Here is a 21,381-nt window from a genome sequence, read left to right as displayed (position 1 = left end):
TATTGTACACCTAATCGCTTGGATGAATTTTTAAACAAGATGTGCCCTATAGCAAACAAACTTGAAACTTATATATATATATATATATATATATATATATATTTGATAAGATGAAGCATCTATATAATTCTAATATAAATACAACAAAAAAGATCAAAAAAAAAAAATCCTAAATGAGCAGTGACAAAACTAAAATATCAAAAACCAAAAAGCTTCGTCAATGTGCTGAGTAACATGATCCAACCTACAGTACTGTTTACCTTGTGATAAACATGCAAAATTCATCTTATTCTTTTTTCTTGGACCACGTTGATTTTCACCTTCTCATTTACCGATTAGGATAACGGCCCTGACATCTCTAAAGAACTAGGCAGGCAGAACCCAAAGTCTAAAAGTGCCATAGATCTCAAAACAAAATATTAACTTTCCAAATACAGGTATCTACTTTCAGATTTCCAATATCATACATCTAAGAGTCCAGCAAATTGTTTCAACACTTTTACTAATTAATGTCCGCTAGATTTTACTGGTAAGTTCGTAGATAACATCAAAGAAGAAGGTTCAGCCCTGCAGTTGCTAGAACTCGCCTTAACGACGAAGGCAGAAATTAACACAGACACACCTTCATTGTCATGCTAAAATGAAAAACCCATTAATAGCAGCAAGAATATAAACCTTTTTGGGGACACAAAAGGCAAAAGAATAATTTAACTAGAAAGCGAAACTAGTGCTTTAGAAATATAAAATATGGAACTTGAGATGGCTTGTTGACACATATGAAAACAAATTGAGCAATGAAACCACATATTCGTCTAATTACGATACACATTAATGCCCTTCAACGAGACTCCGAGTACGGAAAGAAAAGAACACCGCGCACTTAAAGCATCAGAGTGCTGAAGAGAAAGCTACATGGGAAAAATAACAAGCTTTACTTTCTTCTCTTTATTGGAAATGGAAATGGGTCTATACATAAATGAATCTGGTGGGTCGTTTCCCTGTACCATCTCTCTCTCTCTCTCTCTCTCCATCCTCTCCTCCAAAAGGGCCCTCATAACAATCTTCCCAAATGTAACTAATTTCTCCCAAAAAAAAAAAAATCGATCAATGGGTAAATAACTGCTGGCATGTGAAACTATAAGTTAAAAAAGAGTTATCTACAGAAAAGCAGCAGCTTAGACCTCATCAGAAACAATCATCCTTCTACAAAATTGTTCCATGTCCTACAATAATGAAAACGTGCGTGTGATCCAATCAGACAGTCGTCTCATCTTCATTGTCATCTCTGCACTTTTGCCAAAGTAGGACTCGGCATTTGAAAGCATAACTGACGCATCATGCTTCACTGCCTCCAAAGTGCGATAGTAATTGTTTTCTAGTCTCCTCTTGATTACCTCAAGGGACAGTGGAACAGGGAACCTGCAGGCAAAATATGCAACCAAAACATTTCAATTATCCAAATTTCTAGCAAAAATGGAAAGGGAATTAAAATATATATATATATATACACATTTCAATTATCCAAATTTCTAGCAAAAATGGAAAGGGAATTTATATATATATATATATATATATATATATATATATATATATATATATATATATATATATATATATATATATATATCTCCATCATCTGGACATGCCTCCCTCCCTCTCTAGTTATATCTTCTGCATGGAAGCTTAAAGCACCTCAGGTAACATATTCATGAATGGCAAGTGGTTTTCCAAACATACTGGTTTTTAGGCAAAAATGATAACGACAGTTACAAAAGCCATCTTCCATCCATCTTTTAATTCTGAGTCCTGTAAGATTCTACTGTAGAAAACATATTCCTTAACACGACATGCTTCTTTCAACACCTACCATTTCTATCCAAGTTTTCACCCATGGTGGATGATTCACAAGTGACAATCATTTCAGGGTCTTATCACTTTTTACTTCCCTACTTTCCCGAAGCTAGCTAGTTACTACAACATGCACACAACAAAAGAAAACACCCACACTAATTCATCTGACTACTCAACCAGCCAAATAGAACATGCACAACCATAACAACCTCATCTTTACCATGGTCAAATTATGCCCCCGCATGAGGCCCCACATTCATTCAGTTCTCTGAAGCTCAGCAAGCATTATCCCCTCAAATCAGAAAAATGATAACGATGACAAATGACGATAACTACATATACTTTACAGCCGGAACTATAATAACCTAGTCAATACAAGCATTAACAAATAGAAGTTTGATCCCTCACTTCTGCAGTTAATAGCATCACAAACTGCACAACTAACTATAAAATCATTGCCAAAAAAAGGAAACATATAGTAGTACCTGTTTAGAAAATCAGACTTCTGTGCTACCTGATTCAATTTTTGAATACCATAGCAGTCCTGAAAGAACGGCAAGGGAAATAAAATAAAATAAGATCCATATACCAAGTCAAAAAAAAGAAAAGAAAAGAAGCTACAATGCACATCTGGTTCACCTGATTTCTGATTGAGGTTTGTTCTATCTTGGCAATACTTGATAACAACCGGCTCCTGGCCATGTCATCAATATGGGGATGCTCCCACTGGCTATCAGCATCATGAAGTTCCCATGGACTATGTAAATGCTGGCCAGAGGAATCACTTCTGTACTGAATAACATATCTCTCCCATGGACTCTCCAGAAAGTCCAAAGATTTAGGCTTTACTGCCAAAATCCGACCCTCCCACCAACTCCCACCATCTCCATCCTCATTCCTCCACCACACCTGACACTTGTCTCTGTGTGTCCAGTTTCTCTCAATGGCAGCATCATAACGTGTCCTTTCCACAAGGAAGTCAGGAAAAGCAACAAGCTCAGGCAAAGTGACTTTGAAGGCTTTACCAAATCCACTGGAAGAAGGATCGATAAATTCAAGTGTAAGTTTGCAGCAGCTCTCCCCAGATCCAGGAAGAGTAGAGTAATCAAGGCCTTGAACTTTGCAAAATTCTACAGCTTTTAGGCTTTTGATCAACTTCCAAGGCCCTGCTTCATGCGAACGAGAAGTTTTGATATATTCTTCATGGCCCTGAAATAGAAGTTACAAACATAAATAGATGATGGTAACTTAGATATATATTTTAAATTTTAATACTTGCAAAGATCATATTGCACCAAATTACAAACAACAATTACCTGTCTCAAGTATGCAACTTCATCACCTTGTTGCGGAATATATCGATAGCTCTCCTCATGCTCTAACAACATCAGCCATGAAAGTTTCCGTAATGGTTGGTATTTTCGCTTATCTAAAGGTCTTGGGACACGAGAGCTATAATTTTCTCTTCTGTTTCTAGCTGACCGTAAACCAACAGTCATATGTGAAGTTGACTTCCATTCATCAGATAGAAGTTGATCGCCACCATTTAATATCAACCTTCCTCCACTTCTGGATGTTTCTAAAGAACCATGTCCTTGTTTCACTTGGAAACTACCTGCCTTAGGTGTAACCTCGTTTGTGCTTGCCCTCGTGCCCATGGATCTTCTTTGACGGACACCATCAGCCACATCATCATTGAGATCCGCTTTCATCTTTCCAGTTTGGTTGTTGCAATTTGATGTGCTTTCATCCACTCCATGGAAATCACCATCGGAATTCTTCCTACACCTGGATGACTTTGACCTTTTATACACAGCATTATACATCTTACCATGGGACTCTGCTTGCAACTGCTTTGAATCATGTGAAATGGATGGCGCACCATTTTTATTTGCCCACATCTCCAAGCTTTCTGGTGCATTATTCCATGCACCATGCTCTAGACTCTGTCCACTAGTACCCTCATCCTCTTCATGCACCACAGAAACTACATTTTGTTCATTTGGTGTTGGACTGTCAGACATTAATTCACAGTCAGAGCTCCTCCAATCTTCAACTGCAACAGATTTTAACTTGGAAAATGAATTGCCGGTTTCCTTAGCTAGTTCTCTTGATCTGATCCTTAGCCTAAGACAGCTGGGCTGAGCATTTTTCTCCACTTGATCATGGTCAGCGTTGTTCTCACTGCTAAATAAATAACCATTTTTATTATCATTCAACACTTCAGATCCTTTTAGCAGCACATCAATACCCTTCGATTCACTGTTCTGAGGGCTCTCTCGGTATTCATCATCCATGCGTGTCGTTGACTCAGTTATGTTGCCATTACATGTGACTCTGATTGTGAACTTGTTCTGTTGATCAATATATGGTGATAACTGTGCAGGTATCAAAGACTTTTCCCTGCTATCAGAAGAAAGCTCTTCAACTCCTGCACCGCCCAATCCTTGGGAAACACCATCTTCAACTTGTGCTTTATCTTTGTATCCCATTCTGTCAAGACTGTTTCCATAAGCTTGGATCCTAGAGTTGGAGGATGTTCCATACTCATCCTCTGATTTGAGATGCCCATGAGTGTCACTTCCAATGATGCTAGGACCACCTGGAAATGCATTACGTGCAGGCCATGTATCTGTCACTGAAGCATCACCCAATCTCAGACGCTTAGAAGAGCGCAACTTTACTTCTCCCCATTTGATTGTGCTACCCTGGTAACCTGCAGACAAGTTTGGCTTATCTGACTTTTCAGTTAGCCCTATTTCTCTGATATCATCAGCTGTGTTACTGGAAATATGTGCTGGCTTGTATGTTCTATTAGAGTTACCTAAACCAGAATTTGCTTTAGCCAATGACTTAACAAGACCATCCTGCTCATCACATTCAACTCTTGTTCTTTCAGAAGACAAAATGGCTTTTGCATCACGACGTGGCAACTTCAAGACTAATCTCCTCCTACTTCCAGTGTTTGCTTGCGATTCAATAGGGGAAGGTTTTGCAACATCTTCATACTCATCTCTGGAGACTTCCTTCTCCCTTGCATGTTTTATCTGCTTATTCTGCATTGACTTGTCAGACTCGACACTTTGAGTGTTCGAATCTGGAAGCAACGAATCACTTTCTGAGGTACTGCTCTCCGAGTCATCTTCATCTTCTCCGTCTGTCGAAGCTCCAGTTATTTTAGAAAATAAATTGAGAGCATTGCGCGCAGCACGTCTTTGAGGCCGCAATGACTTTGATTTAGATGATTTTTTCCTTGAAGCCAATCGTCCATTTCTTGACCTCCGTGGTCTATGAGTCCTTGATAGAGTAGTGCCATCGCGCTCATCCAAGTTCCTTTTCTTAATTCGCCTCCCAGAAGAAGTAGTGAACTCAGCCTGTCAAACAAAAAGCCAAATTTAAATTGGAGCAAACACGAAAATAAATTGTGTGTAGTATTTCTTACTTCTGACTTGTGCTTCTTCCTTTTAGATCTCCGGCGGCTCTCATTATTATGGTCAACTCCACTGTCATCTGCACTGCACACAGGCTCTCCTGAGGAACTGCTGCTTAGACTTTCACGCTCCCCTTCACTTGAATATTCATCAGCAACATTGTACTCAGAATCAGTATCATCACTTTGTACTTCATTTTCTGGTTCCCAGTCAATGACATCTACAAATTCTGGTAATGGCTCATTCCACCTATCCAGGTCTACAATTGGCAGCATTTGATAATCACCAGTGTTGACATTGTAACTTGGGCCAACCGCAAATTTTACTGAAGGAGGACGCCACTCAATACCCAGGGTTCCCAACCGACGCTGCTGGTACATGCTCTGGTAAGGTTCAGGGTATGGGATCATGCCTGGCATTGTGCAATTAAATCGTCACAAATTAAGTATATCTTGAAAACCATTAGATATACAAGTAGCTTCTGATCGCCTGATAAATATAGAAGCAAGTGCATACTTGAATCGCAAAGGAGATCCTGAACATTCCTTCGATATGGTGCAAGCTGAGTCTCCTGAAGCAAATACAGCAAAACTTTGAGGAAATACAATGAGAACAATCCATAGAAACAACAACACAAACTCATTAACATCAAATTTAAGCCCACTATGGCCATGATGAAGGTGCACAACTTGCCCTTGTAAAACATTCAAAGAATGATGAGTTCCATTGGAAGAGAGAGAGAGAGAGAGAGAGAGAGAGAGAGAGAGAGAGAGAGAGAGAGAGAAGAAAACATTGAAAACAGTATGTATATTTTGCAAGTCATTTGAAAAGTCATAAGCAGCCTGTCGTTTCTGTCAACTTCAATGATAAAGTTGAACTACGTGATTACCTCTGAATACCAAACATATTGCAATGGATTCTGCACTTAGAACCTCTAAACAACATAGCCAAACAACAAGGAGGAACAAGTCATCACAATATAGATTTTGAAGTTAATTTAAATCCAAAACAAAGAAACCTTTTTTAATTTCTAAAAAATCATAATATGATCCAAAAAATTCAAACAATCAACCTAAGATATCTGGTTTAGGCGGATCAACTTTAAAGTTAGCTAGCTTCTAGGTTAAAATTTAAACCCAAAGCCACCAGCCTGTCATTGAAACCTCATTCTTTTGATCCATACTCAAACCAGTTCCTCTTTTCTTGAGAAAGAAAAGAAAATTTTCTTAGTTAATAAGACTAAGTATCCCAATCATCCAGCACACAAATTGCAGTAAAAATTATTGATGACTGGGATATTTTTAGCCTAATAGTCATTATAACGTAGGATAGCGGATAAATAATGGAGCAACCTATTTAGCAGATGTCTCCAGTGTTTCATCAAAAAGATAAAAACTAAGGCAAACTGTATCTCTCAAGAAAAGACAGACTCATTTAGGTTTGGACCAGCAAAAGAAGACCATAACATCATAATCCTAAAAAATAAAAAAATAATAAAGAATAAAACATTATAACACCAGCGCAGCTCCTATAGCACATCCCATGATGACTCTCTCTCTCTCTCTCTCTCTCTCTCTCTCTCATCTTCCTTGCACAGCTATGAGCCTCCTAACACAGGAAAACCCTGTGATCTAATGCATCAATTCAGGGGAGGCAATACTTGCTATCACAAACCAGGTGAACTCGAACAATTATCAAGATGCAGGGACAGAGCCAGGAGGCACCACGGCCCCCAAGGAGCTGACATGTGAGCACCCTCTATTTTCTATTTTCAGATATGACCCATGATGCCCTTTCATGCAGCCAATTTTCTTGCTTCTCATCACTTCTTTTACACGTCAATCTCATCCAGTGGCCAATCACAAGACTCCTTCGAATAAAAAAAAAAAAAAGAGAGAGAAACCAAATTAGCAAAGAGTTTTGGTAGTTGAATGTTGGGTGCTAATCAAGAAAGAGGATTGGACCAGTATAAGGGGTGTGGCAAATGATAGAGTGGGGAAGGAGAGAGAGAGAGTAAAAAGAGTTGGACGCTAATCATGAGAGAGAATGGAGGTGCACCAATGCAAAAGAAGGGGAAAGTAGAGTAATTGAGAGAGAGAGAAAGAGAGCAAAAAATTGGGCACTAATCAAGAGAAAGGGTGGAGGTGCATCAGCCAGAAAGAAGGGGAAGAGTACCTGTGAGAGAGAGAGAGAGAGAGAGAGAGAGAGAGAGAGAGAGAGAGATGGCTCTAGTTTCAAAGCAAAAAGAGAAAAGGTAAATAAGTTTACCTATATAATCATGTTTTCTTCAGATAGTTGTTTTGTTTTATATTACAAAATTAGTTCTAATATTTAATTCCCTTTTCATATGTTTGTTCATAAGACCCTAAGTAATCCAATGCTATTGCATTGTATTTTTATATTTTTTATATGCAATGTTGTAGCATTGTATGTCATTAACCCTTTTCATATATTTCTTTATGTTAGGCAGATTTAAGTATGAGATTAACACAAAGATCATTGGAAATTGATGATTTTTATGAGATTGGTTACCATGGATTTTTTTTCTGTTTCAAAATATATCTTTCTTGAATTACTGGCAAGTATGATGAAAACCCTCTATTATCTTAAACATAAGGTATCTGTTGTACTTCTTTAACAAAGATAAGCATATAAACCTATAATCCATATATTTTTGTCACGTAAATTTTGAAATTTTCTCTATTGGTGATAATGCCAATACCTTGCCCTGGAGGATAAATTTTTTAATCCCCTACATACCAGATGCTCATATCCACTTCCTGTTTGAAATCCCAATAACAATAATAGAGATCCTAATCAAAATAACACTAGTTTATAGTTATAAATTCTAATAACAGCAATGGAAATATCATGTGCAATGTTATAAGGAACATCTGATCAATCAGCACATTCAATTCTAGAAATAAAGTAATGTCCGCCGGTTCTGCAGTCATTTTCTTACTCTCAAACAACAAGAATCAAAATCTGCAAACATATTTATAGAATAAATGGAAATAGGATGGAGGGCTCTGACCTAGATTGGGTTGGTTAGGTGATGAGGAATTATAGATGCAAAAAAATATTGAAAAAGAAGATTAAAGTATCTGGTGATGGAAGTTCACAGGATGAGCTTTGGCCTACTTATGGTCACCAAATAAGAGTTTGACTGTGGTTAAAACAAGGAGAAGGATGGTAAATAGCATCAACCAGTTCTGTTATGCAGAGACACAACCTTCATTAATTTTAAAATAGGCATAAAATGGAAAGAAAAAGCAATTGAAATGTAATATAGATATTTCATCAAATCAATATTTTAGATACAGATAATATACAACTAAGTCAGCATACAAATCAGCAAAGAGAAGAGCTCTAGTATGCAAGAAAATCTGACTTCAAAAGAATATTTTTTTGGATTGATATTTTACTTTATTAATCTAAATGTTCCTTAAAATTTCACCGAAGTCAATGTAAATTTTCAAGAAATAAAGTATCTTTTATCACCTTCAAAATTTCATGCAAATGCAAACACAACCTAATATCAACATCGACTCTATGGTAGATTAGAAATTTATCACTTTGAGGCCACAATACTCATATGACCCAAAGAAAATGTTTCTATATCTATATAATGAGAGATATATCTAATTAAAAATCCTGCAAATTTATATTGAGAAACATAATAATGCTAACAAACCTGATCTAAAACATTTCCATGAGTATCTTGGATAAGGGGGCGATAATCTCCAAGGAAAAACTGTAACAACAGAAGATAATGAGTACCATAGTCTTGCATGCATGATACTAAAAGAATATATCAGCTGATATCATGTTTATACCTGATCGTATTTCGCATCCTTCTGAGACTCCCCTTGCCCAGTGGCGATTATAAATATTTGTCCAACTTCATCTGAGAGAACAATTGATGTCCCATCCCTGGGTTAAAATAGAAAAGGACAAAAGTCAAACCTCACAATTAAGCAGCATATGTTAAAATAACTGATTATGAGACTGCCCGCAATAATTAAATTGATATTAACATATTTATTCCACAACAAAATGGCTGACGTAACACCAGAAAAGCAAATGAAAAATAAAATTAAATAATTTAAATCCAATGTTCGAAATAAACCAAAGGGAACCAAGAGCACTTCTCTTTCTGCTGACCACTAAACCAGTCATTACAGGACAAATTCAGTACTTAATAAATCTAATTAACATATAAAAATACAAAGCAATTGCAACTAGACTACTCAACAAATATTGCACCATTAACTTCCCGATTCATTTAACTGAACTTTAATGATGGCTCAAGCTTTAATTACTGATAACTGATGAAAGGATAGTAATTTTATATATGAATATCTAGTTCAACATTTAAGCTCGAATAAGCATCTATATGATGGTTGAGGGAGGTCAGATCACAGATGACTGCAACAACTAACTAAAATTATACCCCAAAAAATGGTAATTTTATATATGAATATCTAGTTCAACATTTAAGCTCGAAGAAGCATCTATATGATGGTTGGGGGAGGTCAAATCACAGATGACTACAACAACTAAAATTATACCCCAAAAAAAACATGTAACAGCTGCAGGAAGTTTCCATAACATCTTCACTTCTCTCCAAAATAATTGACAAATCATCATCATGTTACCCTTTTCTCCTATCGTAGTTATTATCAATGTTGTTAAAGGCTTTAGGCGCAAGGGGTCCCTAGAGCCTAAGCGCAAGGCACAGGCATGCGCCTGAGAGAAGTCAGGCCCCAAAAACAGAAAAACAAAAAACTACTATAGGCAAGAATTCAAGCAAGTAAAAAGTAGCACCCTATTATTAAAGTAACAAACAGAAAAAGATCTAGCTATAGGCAAGAAGTCCAGCATGTAAAAACTAGCTCTAATCCAAAAATAATCAAATAAGTGCTTTCTAAATTTCTTATTGGCTAATCCTCATCATCATTATCATCAAGCAACCAGCTTCATCATTTTCTTCTTGTTCTTCTCCAATATCTTTCTCATACTCATCATCTGTCTCCTCCTCTGATTCATCTACAAGCTGCACTTGGGATAGTCTACTAGACTTTGACCTTGATAATAAAGCTGAAGCTCCCTCTTTAAAAAATGTTTTCACACTAACTCTAGTACAATAAGCAGACTCATAGGCTCCAGAAGCTTCAGCAACAAGATCCCACGTCAAACCATCATCACTATCACTCGATACTTGTTCTTGTTCATCATTCCCATCTGTATGAACACACTTCATTCTTCCAGTCAACCACTCATTGCAATCATCAATATCTTTTAATGATATAAGGTTATGTGATTTTGTCTACTATATCGATGCATCAATGCCCGATTAATGATGTTTTCTCTGTTTAATGCTTTTTTCACTGTAGCAGAATGGAGAATAGTGTAAGAAGAAGAAAAAGAAGAAGGAGAAGAAGAAGAATAACAAGACTAAAAGGTTAGGAAGCAAACTAATGTACTCTATTATGCTCTGTTTTCTGGTCAAAAAATAGAGCACAACAGAGCATGTCAGAAGAAGAAGAAAAGTAAGAAGAAGAGGAGGAGGAGGATTGGAGGAGAGATGACTTACATGGTGTTAGGCAATGAGATGAGATGGAGGTAGTTCTTATGCAACGAGACGAGATGGAGTCTGATGGAGATGCTTCGGCTTTTGCCTTCTGATTTTTTTAGGCTATTCCAAGAGCCTCATGTAGGTTTTTAAAGTCCGTTTGACTTTCAATGATGCCTTTCTAATCTCTATTTAGTATAATTAACCTTTTCTATGTACCATAACTAACATTTCCTATTTCTTAGAAACTAAAAATTAATACTTGCTGGAATCCTATGCCTCTTGGGCACCTCATTGCACATCTGAACAATGAAAAGGCATGCGCCTGAGGGCTGTCGCCTCGCCTAGGGAGTATAGAGGCGATGGCCCTTGCATCTAGCGCCTTTAATAACGCTGGTTATTATATCTCTTCTTTTCTGTTAATTATGACATATGTATCCATGCTCAAGCATAGGATTTAACCTTATACAAATCACACAAAAAATGACCATGGAGATCTAAATTGATGAGAGTTATTGAACTATGGATTGTGTGTGTGAGAATGATACCTTCACTCAACAAAGATGCTGGCAACTTGTGTTTGTCAGTGTATTATGCATGTGGGTAGACAAAATTAAAAAGTTATTGAAAATACATGTTGAGCAAAAAAAGTAAAATAATGCCAATGGAACCTGAACACCAAAAAATGATTATCTTCCAGTTTTGAGAGGCTATATGCATTAAAATTATCATTATAAATAGTATAAATCATCTTCCATATTGTTTTTACAGACGGGCAAAGTTTTGAAAGAAAAAATAGGATATATTTTGACAAGAAACACAAGGAGAATGCAAGAGATGCAAAGAACTTCAGATCCTTGGAGTGTCTCTAATGCCATGACCACTACCATAACGCGACATCGCGGCCACTCACAATAACAGAAAATGAGTATGGGTTCTGAATGTCATTACATACTTATCCATCTCTATTGCTGTTGTAACTTGTAACAGGAAATAAAGGTTAGTAGATGAATGCTGATGACCAAAGATTCAGCTTATGAGAAGGTGGATAGAAAACCTAATATAAAGAACCATCCAGGCAAAAGGATTCAGGTACTCTTCAAGAAAACAGACAAAGGTAGAAAGATCATTATCAAGCACACTAAATTCCCAATATTATTAGCCCACAAAAATCTAAATGTTTTTATGGACAGCCAGAGCAGACAACCTTATGGAAAGAAGAACCCTCCAAGCAAAGGGATTTAGGTACTCTTCAAGAAAAACAGGCGAGTGTTGAAAGATCATTATTAAGTACACTAAGGTCCCAAGAATATTAACCCACAAAAATCTCCAACTGGTTTTATGGACAGCATGATTTGATCAGTACTCAGCAAGTAAGAGGCTGTTGAGAGACAGATGATTCTAAATACAAAATTATTTCTAAGAAATTCAGAAACCCAGTATATCATGAAACATAAGAAAGAAAAGAAAAAAAGAATCGTCTAGACTACTATTGTTCCTAAGTAATGAGTGTTTTATTTTTGAAGGCAATAAAACTTCTATACTTAATTGATCCATCAAACTGGACAAATCCACTTCCTGGAACAAACCAATCATACCAAGGGAGTTGTCTTCAAGTATAGGTAATCAAAGAAAATGAACTCGAATAGGCTTTTATGTCCTAAATTTGGAACTTAAGCCATAGGGTGACAAGGGTCAAGATCACATTCATCACGAAAATTGTACAATTACCGGGGCCCATATAAAAATAAGGCCATCTGCCTGAATTCAACTGAAAGAGCTCTTATGGATTTGAAGATTGTTTTTGTCATCATGATATATAGCTTGGTAGAGGAAGGGAAGACAAAACAGGACCTCCATGAAAATAATCTCAAAAGCAATAATGGATGTGATAGTCACTGTTATCATTCTAAATATGGCTTCATCTTTGGGGACAGTCCAATGTTAGCACTGCATCTTCCTTCATGTGTTTGTCACCATACAGCAAGCCACACACTGGTTCATTCTGGGCAACCCAAAAAAAAAACTCACTCCAAACTTAATCTTGAGATGCTCCGAATTCCTATAAGTCACAACTTGTTGAAAGAATGACAAAGTATTCAAATAAGCAAGCTATGGTAAAATCAAAATTTTACACTAAAATAAAACATACCAATGAAGTCATTACAAGTAACAATTCAAGTATGAAATGTTTGAATGTATGAGGTTCTTCTCATCAACAAAGATAATATATATATATATATATATATAAATAATGCAGCTAACTTACGGAGAGAACTTTCCATCAACCAACTTAAAGCGTCCAGTTTCATAGATCTGTACTGGTGTGCCCTCCCATATCTAAAAGGAACAATTAGCAAGGGATTCAACACATGAAGAATTATGAAATTACACAATAATATGAAAGACCATCTCAGAAACTCACATCCCAGATGATCGTCTTTCCATCATACCCAGCACTCATAGCTATCCGAGGATTGAAAGGATGCACATCCAAGACAAATGTCTGTAAAAAACAATAAGGAACATAAAAGAATGAAATCTTTCAACAAGATCTCCTTTAGCACATCTTATAGAATGAGCACTAATCAACAGTCACTTTGGCACTTAAGTAATCCACATGTTGAAGACAATAATTACGCCGGGTCAGGATGGGAAAACAGGTGGGAGAATGCTTTTATACAGTAAAGATCTATTCATTCTTTGAAGTGCATAAAATTGGCAAGCTTTGAGGGAGTATATGGAAAGCAGATGGGTGAAGCTAAATCCAACATTTTTCTGATGCTGCATATCAGAAATGGTTGATGTCATTATCAAACTAAGGAACTCATGGGATCCCAAGTGTGTGCTCATCTATTTAGCAAATTTACCATTCAAATCTGTTACACAGTTTATTAAGGTTGAAACTCTCATTGATACACAAGAAACAAGAGAGAGTTGCAGTCTACACATGAAAAAGCTTGCTGGTAGAACAGACTTTAGTATCAGCTTTTTTAAGAACCGATGGTGTAGTGCTCAGATATATATGAGATGGAGCCCCTTCAAAAACCAAATCAGGCCATGACAAAAGGTATAAGAAGCCGACTTTCAATAAATATCATTCAACAGATGAAATGGCAACGATATGTAAAGAAATACAGAGTTTCTGCTAGGTCTTATTATAAGTTTCCATTTTCATAAGAAATAAAAAAGCAAGCTCGCAACTATCTTTCATTTAGCAATGTCACTATAGAACAATTACGTCAACAATGCTACTTTGCTAGTTATCAATTATAATCTGATAATATTTTCATTAATGTGGTCCACAAACGCATCATTAAGTTTTTGGTAGACTTGCTCAGGAAATATCTGACGTCCAGTCAAAACCCATGGTCATGAATATATCCCGAGATAATATTTCAGCATCTCCAATCTAATAAAAATAAGACAAACATATATAGATATTGCCTGCTGGGGAAAAAAAAAATCCAAGGATGCTTAGAGGTGCCAATATCGTGTTGTTTAATTTTTGCATTCTGAACAGAAGTGCAAAATAAGCTTTTAAAAAGTAATAATAAGTGCAGAAAAGTATGTTGTTTGAACCATACTGCTGAGACATGAAAACATGACAGCACATAGGAAGACTGTAGCATAAGAGAAAAATTGATAATTAACTGTGGCATAACACAAAATGAGTCAGATTATTGGCTGGTAAGGGGAAAAAGTTTCTGTGAAAGAGAACCAGTCAAGATGGCAAGATCAAGCACACGGAGAATAACCATATAAAACATGTTATCCATCTAAGCATAGGCCAGAGACAATCTTGGTGAAAAGGGAATCTCCAATACAAGTGGAAGGCTGAAAGAAATATACCCATGAAGACTACGGTGGAACAAAAAGAAGAGATGTGAGGATACTTCTCATTTTAAGGAATTGGGCTCGGAGTATAACTAATCAAGTAGCATCAAGAAACATGAAATAGCTGGATTCTTAATTTTAAAGACCAATGGCTGATGGATGCATGTTATAATTAGACTGAATATGCATTAGTTAAGGTTATCACGTTATAAAGAATGCAAAACCTTCAAGGTTATCACATTCAAGTGAAATCTGACTCGGCCATGAACTACAGTAATATTTGTGGGGGATCTCTTTCTTCATATCCTTCACATGATATCCAAAATATTTTTCTTCTCCCTCATGTATCAATACACCCAACTATTTGTATGACAACAAGCCAATGACATTTTTTTCCTTTTTGAGTAAAAGAGTCAAAAACCTCTTTGGTGAGGTCATATATGTCCACTTCCATCACATCTTTCTCAGACAGACCCTGCATAAATTACCTTTCTAAGTGGCAGCACAAACCATCCACCCAACTACCTCCTCCCACCAGGATCAGAACCACCAATCAACAACTCCATCCACTCATATATTGTAATAGTTTCCTCATCAGTCTAAACTAAACTCACATGTACTGCAACTTGTAAGTGCTCACTGAACCTAGAATTTTCCAGATTTATTAAGAATATGAATTCTAAACTGTAATGCTCTTACTGTACGCAGAAAACAGGGTTTGTGGAACAGTAATTTTGTAGGATCCAGTAAAGATAAGTTAATTCACGAAAACACGGAAAGATTATTACCCCATGCATAATATATTACCTATCTAAATTAACCATTTTTTTTTCTATTTTTTGCCACAAAATAATTGCTTCTGCATATGGTACAGATCAACAATTGCTGAACCAACCCGAACCAGGTGGTTCAGCCCATACCAAATCAAACCAATGCCAAGTTGGGATGATTTAGCAACTTGGGTCAACTCAGTTATAATATCATGCACCCCCTCCAAAAATCAATGATTTGAGAGCTCTCTCTCTCTCTCTCTCCCCCCCTCCCCCAACCAAAAAATTAAAAAAAAAAAAGAGGGGGCACCACTTGCTCCCCCTCTTCAATGCTACAGTGCCATCACCGCTAAGCCTCCCCCTCCATCTTTCTCTCCATAGGGTGTTGCTCACTACCCTCTCTTCGATGCCGCAACACCGTCACTGGTAAGCCTCCTGTCCCCCTCTCTATCCCCTCCTTCCCCCCTCTCCCTCACTTCATCCCTCTCTCCTCTCTTTCCTTGTTTCTGTATGCCCCGGCACAGCACTGTTTGAACCAATACTATACCATGCCAGTCACCCGTCGATGGGAGCCCCAATACTGGTTTGGCAAACCTATAGATTCAATGTTGGTTGGTGCCAGTCCATGGCAACCAAGCTGAATGGTGATAGATCAGGGCCCTCATTGGGCACAACAATGCCTCAATACCCTAAGATAAGCAACGTATTCACCCTTGGTGGTTCAGCTCAGATTACTACAACTAAGGTACTGCTTGGAACTAAGCCAAAAAGGCTCTCTTTTGTTTCTTTTTACCTGAATGGCCTTGCAGTCATGCAGGCTATTGGGTCCACCATCACCAAACCAGCACTTGAATCCTTGATTTTTAGGGATAGATTCTTCATATCTTTAGTCTACCTTCATATGACCTAAGAGTTGAAATCCACGCATTGGATTCACAATTTTCAAAGTTATGACACAAAGGAATCAGCCTATTGATATGTTCAAATAAATATATAATATATACTACACCAAATGTCAGAAAATAGCATACATGGTGCATGTAAAAGAAACACTGTAATTTTAAACTTGCTGCATTTCAAAACTGTTCACTTTATCATCAGCTTCAGGGAACCTCAAAGAGTGCTAAGATAAATGGCTAGTGAGAAAGTTACCAGCCCCCAAAATTATCTCCCTGCAATATTCCATATTACAATTATATGAGGGGGTAACTCAAAATTCAACCTAGAGGTGGCATCATTTCCTAAAGCACAAAAACAGGCAATTGCCACAATCATCCTACGACGTTTGTCTTCTTAAAAAAAAAAAATAGGTGATTAAGAACTTGGAGAAAATGCCACCATAAAAAGTTGGATCATGCTACTATGATATTGCATGAAACTCACATGCCATCATGTCATTATGCAGTGCCATCATCCTAGTATCACATGCAGTTGCCATTACATCAACATGTAATATCAGAATGCGGGAATCATTAGCAGCAGCTGCTCATGGAACATGCCCAATTCCCACATCATTAAGCTGCTTGCCGTGCAGCCACACAATCACTTGGAGACATTATCCCTATCATTACAAAGTAATTCACTTTATTGCCTCGTCATGGAAGAGACTATGGGAGGAAAGATCCTCCCTCCCACTCTCCAAAAAATGTGCAATCAAGTAGAAAGCCAACTGCCTAGGGCTGGAACTAGGCTCGAGCCGGCCCGATCGGGCTAGGCCCGAAATAGTTCAGACTGGGCTTGGGCTCAATTATAAAGCCCGTTTGTCTTACAGGTGGGGATCGGGTATACATTTGGCCCGGCCCGGGCCCGAGCTCGGCCCGAAGTCCAGACTGATTAGGAGTCGGGCCTGGGTCCGCAATCCAGCCCGATTAGGACCCAAATCCTACAATGAATAACACGCCATGTTACCCCTTGAATTTCACAAATTCCCGATTGTAAGCTATCCACCGTGCATATGCTCCGAGATTTACCTTTGTTGATGCGGACCTAGCTCCTTTTCTCGTGAGTCACAACCCTTCCAGAGGTTTCTCCTCCAGGCCGCTGCCTCCTCCACGGCCTTCCGTGGGGCAGCGGCGGCCTCCAACCAGTATCCCTAATGCTCCTCTGGCTCTGGACACGCCGCCTCCTCGCGCTCCTAGATCGCCTTCCCCTCCTCCGACGGTGCCACCGCCTCCAACTAGGCTCCCTTGGATCGCCTTCCCCTCCTTCGATGGTGCCACTACCTCCAACCAGGCTCCCTTCTGCTCATCTAGTCCTCATCATGCAATAGCCACTGCCAGGGATGGAACAATTCGGAACCCAATAGGCCTTAGCAAAGACCCAGTGGTGGTCGATGGCGGTCGTCATCGGAGACCCAGTAGGCTTGAGCGACCTCGTCCATCAGAGAGGAGCACCAGAGTAGGGGCTGGGGATTGGGCGATGGGCTTAGAAGTTTTTTTTTTTATATTTTTTGAAAAGAGGGAAGAAGCTGGTGCGGGCTATGTGGCTAAAAATCGGACTGGCCTAATTGGGTTCCGACCGACTTGGGCCCGGGCTCGGGTCGAGCTCGAGCCTGAATTTTTCAAAAACTTTCGAACCTAAGCCTGGCCTGAAGCTGGAAAAAATATTTCGGGCTGGGGCCGAGCCCACTTGCAGCCCTACAACTGCCTCATTCAAATGCTCCCATGATAAGAAGATTAAGCAACCATCATTCACCTGAAGACAAATCTCCACTAATAAATCTTTCTAAAATGTAAAAACCCTTTCAGTGTAACAAGGCAATCATGCTTACTACCAAATTATCACCAACTCGGCCCCCCGCAGCCCCACCCGCCCCCCGCCCCCCCCAAAAAAAAAAAACCCAAAAAAAGGGAAGGAAAAAACAAAAGGAAGAAAAGAAGAGCTTGAGTTTGATACGAACTTTAAGTCACATTCAGACAAATGTTGGCAATGTCACGGAGTGCTGCATGAAGGTGTATGTGTATGTCCAAGCATGCGTGCATGTGAGCAAGAGGCTAAAAGAGATCTAATGGCTTAACCTAACAGAAAGACTATATCACTATAAGAATGTAAATGTGTTGTTAACAAGAATTCAGGTGGTATATCTATCACTGGATACAATGCTAAGAAACATATCAACATGAAGCACTACAATATTGAAAGACTTACTGATTCACTATGGCCAATCAATGAATGAACTAAACTGCCATCAGAAGCATTCCAAACACATATTCTGCAGTCTACAGAAACAATGATACAGTTAGAATATGATATAGGATAACCACGAAACAAAGCAATTCTTTAAAGCCTTCGTAATTGAAAACAAAATCCAAGAACATAACTGAAGAATGTTTATCAATGGAGAGGTCCTCAAACACAATAGATAATATAGAAATGCAACATGAAAAGCAATATCACCTAAATCCCCTTAAATCCAATTAAATATATCCAGATGGCAGATCCATATAATACCACAAAATCAGCACAACAGTATTGAATGTAATAAGATGTTTCATTTCTTGTGCATGGTTTTCCTAGCTTAAATTAGAAAACACGAGCATATCTCATAAGATTTGACTCATGAAGTAGTCCCTTTAAAACCATTGTTTGCCACAAATCAAACTACCCACCGTTGAATAGGTACAAATGCATCTTGAACTGACTGATGTGCATTCCTTATTTCCATTTGTAAATGCACTATGGCATCAAAATATGAAGACACTAATTGCCTGATCCCACAAGGAAAAGATACAGAAATATAAGATGGAAAAAAAGCACACAATCTAGGATCAAAATCACCAAGACAAACATGAAGCCCTAAGAAAAGTGGATTAGATTACACCAATGTAAAAACTAGATGTCATTTAAATTATGTAGATTGTATAAGATGATCACTATAGGGTTCTGATAGAATAAGATAATTATCTTTCACAACATGGCCATCTTCCATTTATTAGAAGGCTGGAGCACTGGTTAGGCCATTAGACCCATCTTTGCAGTCAAATATGCATGCTTAACTAATAATATTCAATAAATGAATGAGGTTTTAAATGCTCTTGGAAACATCTTTTCAGCCCTTAAAGACACATACAAAGAATACAGCATACTTACCCATGATAGCAGCAAGCACAAAGCGATTATCCAGGCTCCACACAATCATATTAACACCTCGAGGAGTTGGCTGAAATCTCTGACGTGGACCTCCACGAGGAGGTTGGGGAGGCATAGGTGGAGGAGGAACCTTAAGATGGTAAGCACGTGTCCAGCGCCCAACTTTTCCCTAAGATTAAAGAAAAAACTGAAATCTTATAGCATGGGAAATCCAAAAGATAGAAAATGTAACCTTTAGATATCTCTGTCTAATGCAAAAGCCATCTATACTGAAAAAGTCATAATAAGTGATCTCACTTTCAAGCAGGTGAAAGCATATAATTAAGGGAAAACAAAAGTTTCGATTTCTAATCAATGCACAATATCTAAGGATTCAGGTCTCAGTGAGACATCCCACGGGACACCGGGATGGGATACCATCCCATGTGTCGAGACAAGACCGTCCCGCTAGCGTCCCAATGTCCCGATCGAGATATCTTGGGACATCCTCTATCCCAAGTATCAGGACAGGATGGGATGGCAACACGTCCTATTCCATGAAAAAATCGGGACAGCCTCGTCCCATGAGATTTAAAACCTTGATCTTAACAAGCATAACCAACCAATGAATTAATAGATCTAGTTCCCAGGAATTAACAAGAATTGAAATTGGAAAGGTCCAATCATATAAAGAAATTATTAAACCAGAATGTCAACGATGAAACAATAGTAGAATGAATCAGATTACTATTAGCATGATCTGGCTGCTAAATGCTATCTTCTACAAGAAAAAAGATTTATAGACAGAAAAAGAAAAAGCCAAATCAGGAAAAAAGTTTCAATCTTACAAAACATAAAATGCTCTAAGAAAAAAAAGCTGGTGTCCTGCTCAAATGTCTACAAGAATATCTGTTTCCTTTTTTTCTACTAATAGTGAAACCAAACGTACTAATCCAACTAGAAGGAATAATAAGGAAACTAAGAAGTAACATTACTGAGTTAAATTGTGCTCACATGAGATCGTCGGGATCTTGGAATCCAAATAATTGCACTGCCATCACGGGAGCACGTGACAATGTTGTCATGGGTAAACCTACAAAAGTTAAATATTCCAAGGTTGAAAACAGGACTGAAAAGGAAGAGAAATTGGAGGGAAGATACCATGAAATAATTGACCAGATTTCCGATTACATAGGTATTTCACACAATTTCGGCAGGATTGTTTATCATATATTTCCACATGCATGCCTAATAAGTAGATTAAATGACAGCGACTCAAAAATGAGAGAAAGTAACCAGGAATTTTTGAACTTTGGAATATTATCCTCCTTTAGAATATCAGCTGTAGATGATCTAGAAGCCACAGCACAGCCACTGAATCAAGAGAAAGCAACCATGATCAGACTATATAAATAAGCAGAAAAATAAATGCTTTCCGACCCCGCCAACTAACCTGAATTGCACATAATTAACATCATTTTCATGACCCGATAAAAGATCCATCTCATGATTTGGTTGGTCAGAATCATCAGTGTTGCTCTTACAAGCATTCCAGACCTGCAACCACTAGGCTCATAAATGAAGTCTCACTACACGAGGAACTCAGTAGCCCCATATTGTGTATTCATTCCAATATTAACCAAGATAAAACCAAATTAGCATTGCAAACTTATTGACATTCATATTTAAGCATACCCTCGCATATGTGTCCGAGCTGCCAGTGACAAATACAGTTCCATTAGCATTGAATGCACAACATAAGATCTGATGACTTTGTTGAACAGTACTAGGAGAAGGATCAGAGCTCTTTACTGGCATCAATTTCATCATTATGTGTAACATCTCAGCA

General features: G+C 38.0%; 1 protein-coding gene across 2 annotated transcripts in view; it reads right to left on the bottom strand.

Moving 5' to 3' along the window:
- Nucleotides 1-1,112: 1,112 nt before the first annotated feature.
- Nucleotides 1,113-21,381, bottom strand: part of LOC105045037 (uncharacterized) — a 36,536-nt gene continuing 16,267 nt past the window's right edge. For both annotated transcript variants that reach the window (XM_073257669.1, XM_073257668.1), the window contains exons 9-24: nt 21,228-21,343; nt 20,986-21,089; nt 20,829-20,906; nt 20,547-20,625; nt 19,554-19,722; nt 18,612-18,682; nt 13,283-13,363; nt 13,127-13,197; nt 9,119-9,215; nt 8,977-9,036; nt 5,799-5,853; nt 5,294-5,694; nt 3,168-5,225; nt 2,491-3,060; nt 2,337-2,395; nt 1,113-1,419 (exon numbers count right to left, since the gene is read on the bottom strand). In XM_073257669.1, the coding sequence (XP_073113770.1) occupies nt 1,224-1,419; nt 2,337-2,395; nt 2,491-3,060; nt 3,168-5,225; nt 5,294-5,694; nt 5,799-5,853; nt 8,977-9,036; nt 9,119-9,215; nt 13,127-13,197; nt 13,283-13,363; nt 18,612-18,682; nt 19,554-19,722; nt 20,547-20,625; nt 20,829-20,906; nt 20,986-21,089; nt 21,228-21,343 (4,265 nt within the window). In that variant the 3' untranslated portion in view covers nt 1,113-1,223. The remainder of the gene's footprint in view (nt 1,420-2,336; nt 2,396-2,490; nt 3,061-3,167; nt 5,226-5,293; nt 5,695-5,798; nt 5,854-8,976; nt 9,037-9,118; nt 9,216-13,126; nt 13,198-13,282; nt 13,364-18,611; nt 18,683-19,553; nt 19,723-20,546; nt 20,626-20,828; nt 20,907-20,985; nt 21,090-21,227; nt 21,344-21,381) is intronic.

The sequence above is a fragment of the Elaeis guineensis genome, chromosome 5, assembly GCF_000442705.2.
Source record: "Elaeis guineensis isolate ETL-2024a chromosome 5, EG11, whole genome shotgun sequence".
Lineage (NCBI taxonomy): Eukaryota > Viridiplantae > Streptophyta > Magnoliopsida > Arecales > Arecaceae > Elaeis > Elaeis guineensis.
Note: the sequence above shows the minus strand (reverse complement) of the source record. Positions and strands in the feature narration are given on the sequence as shown.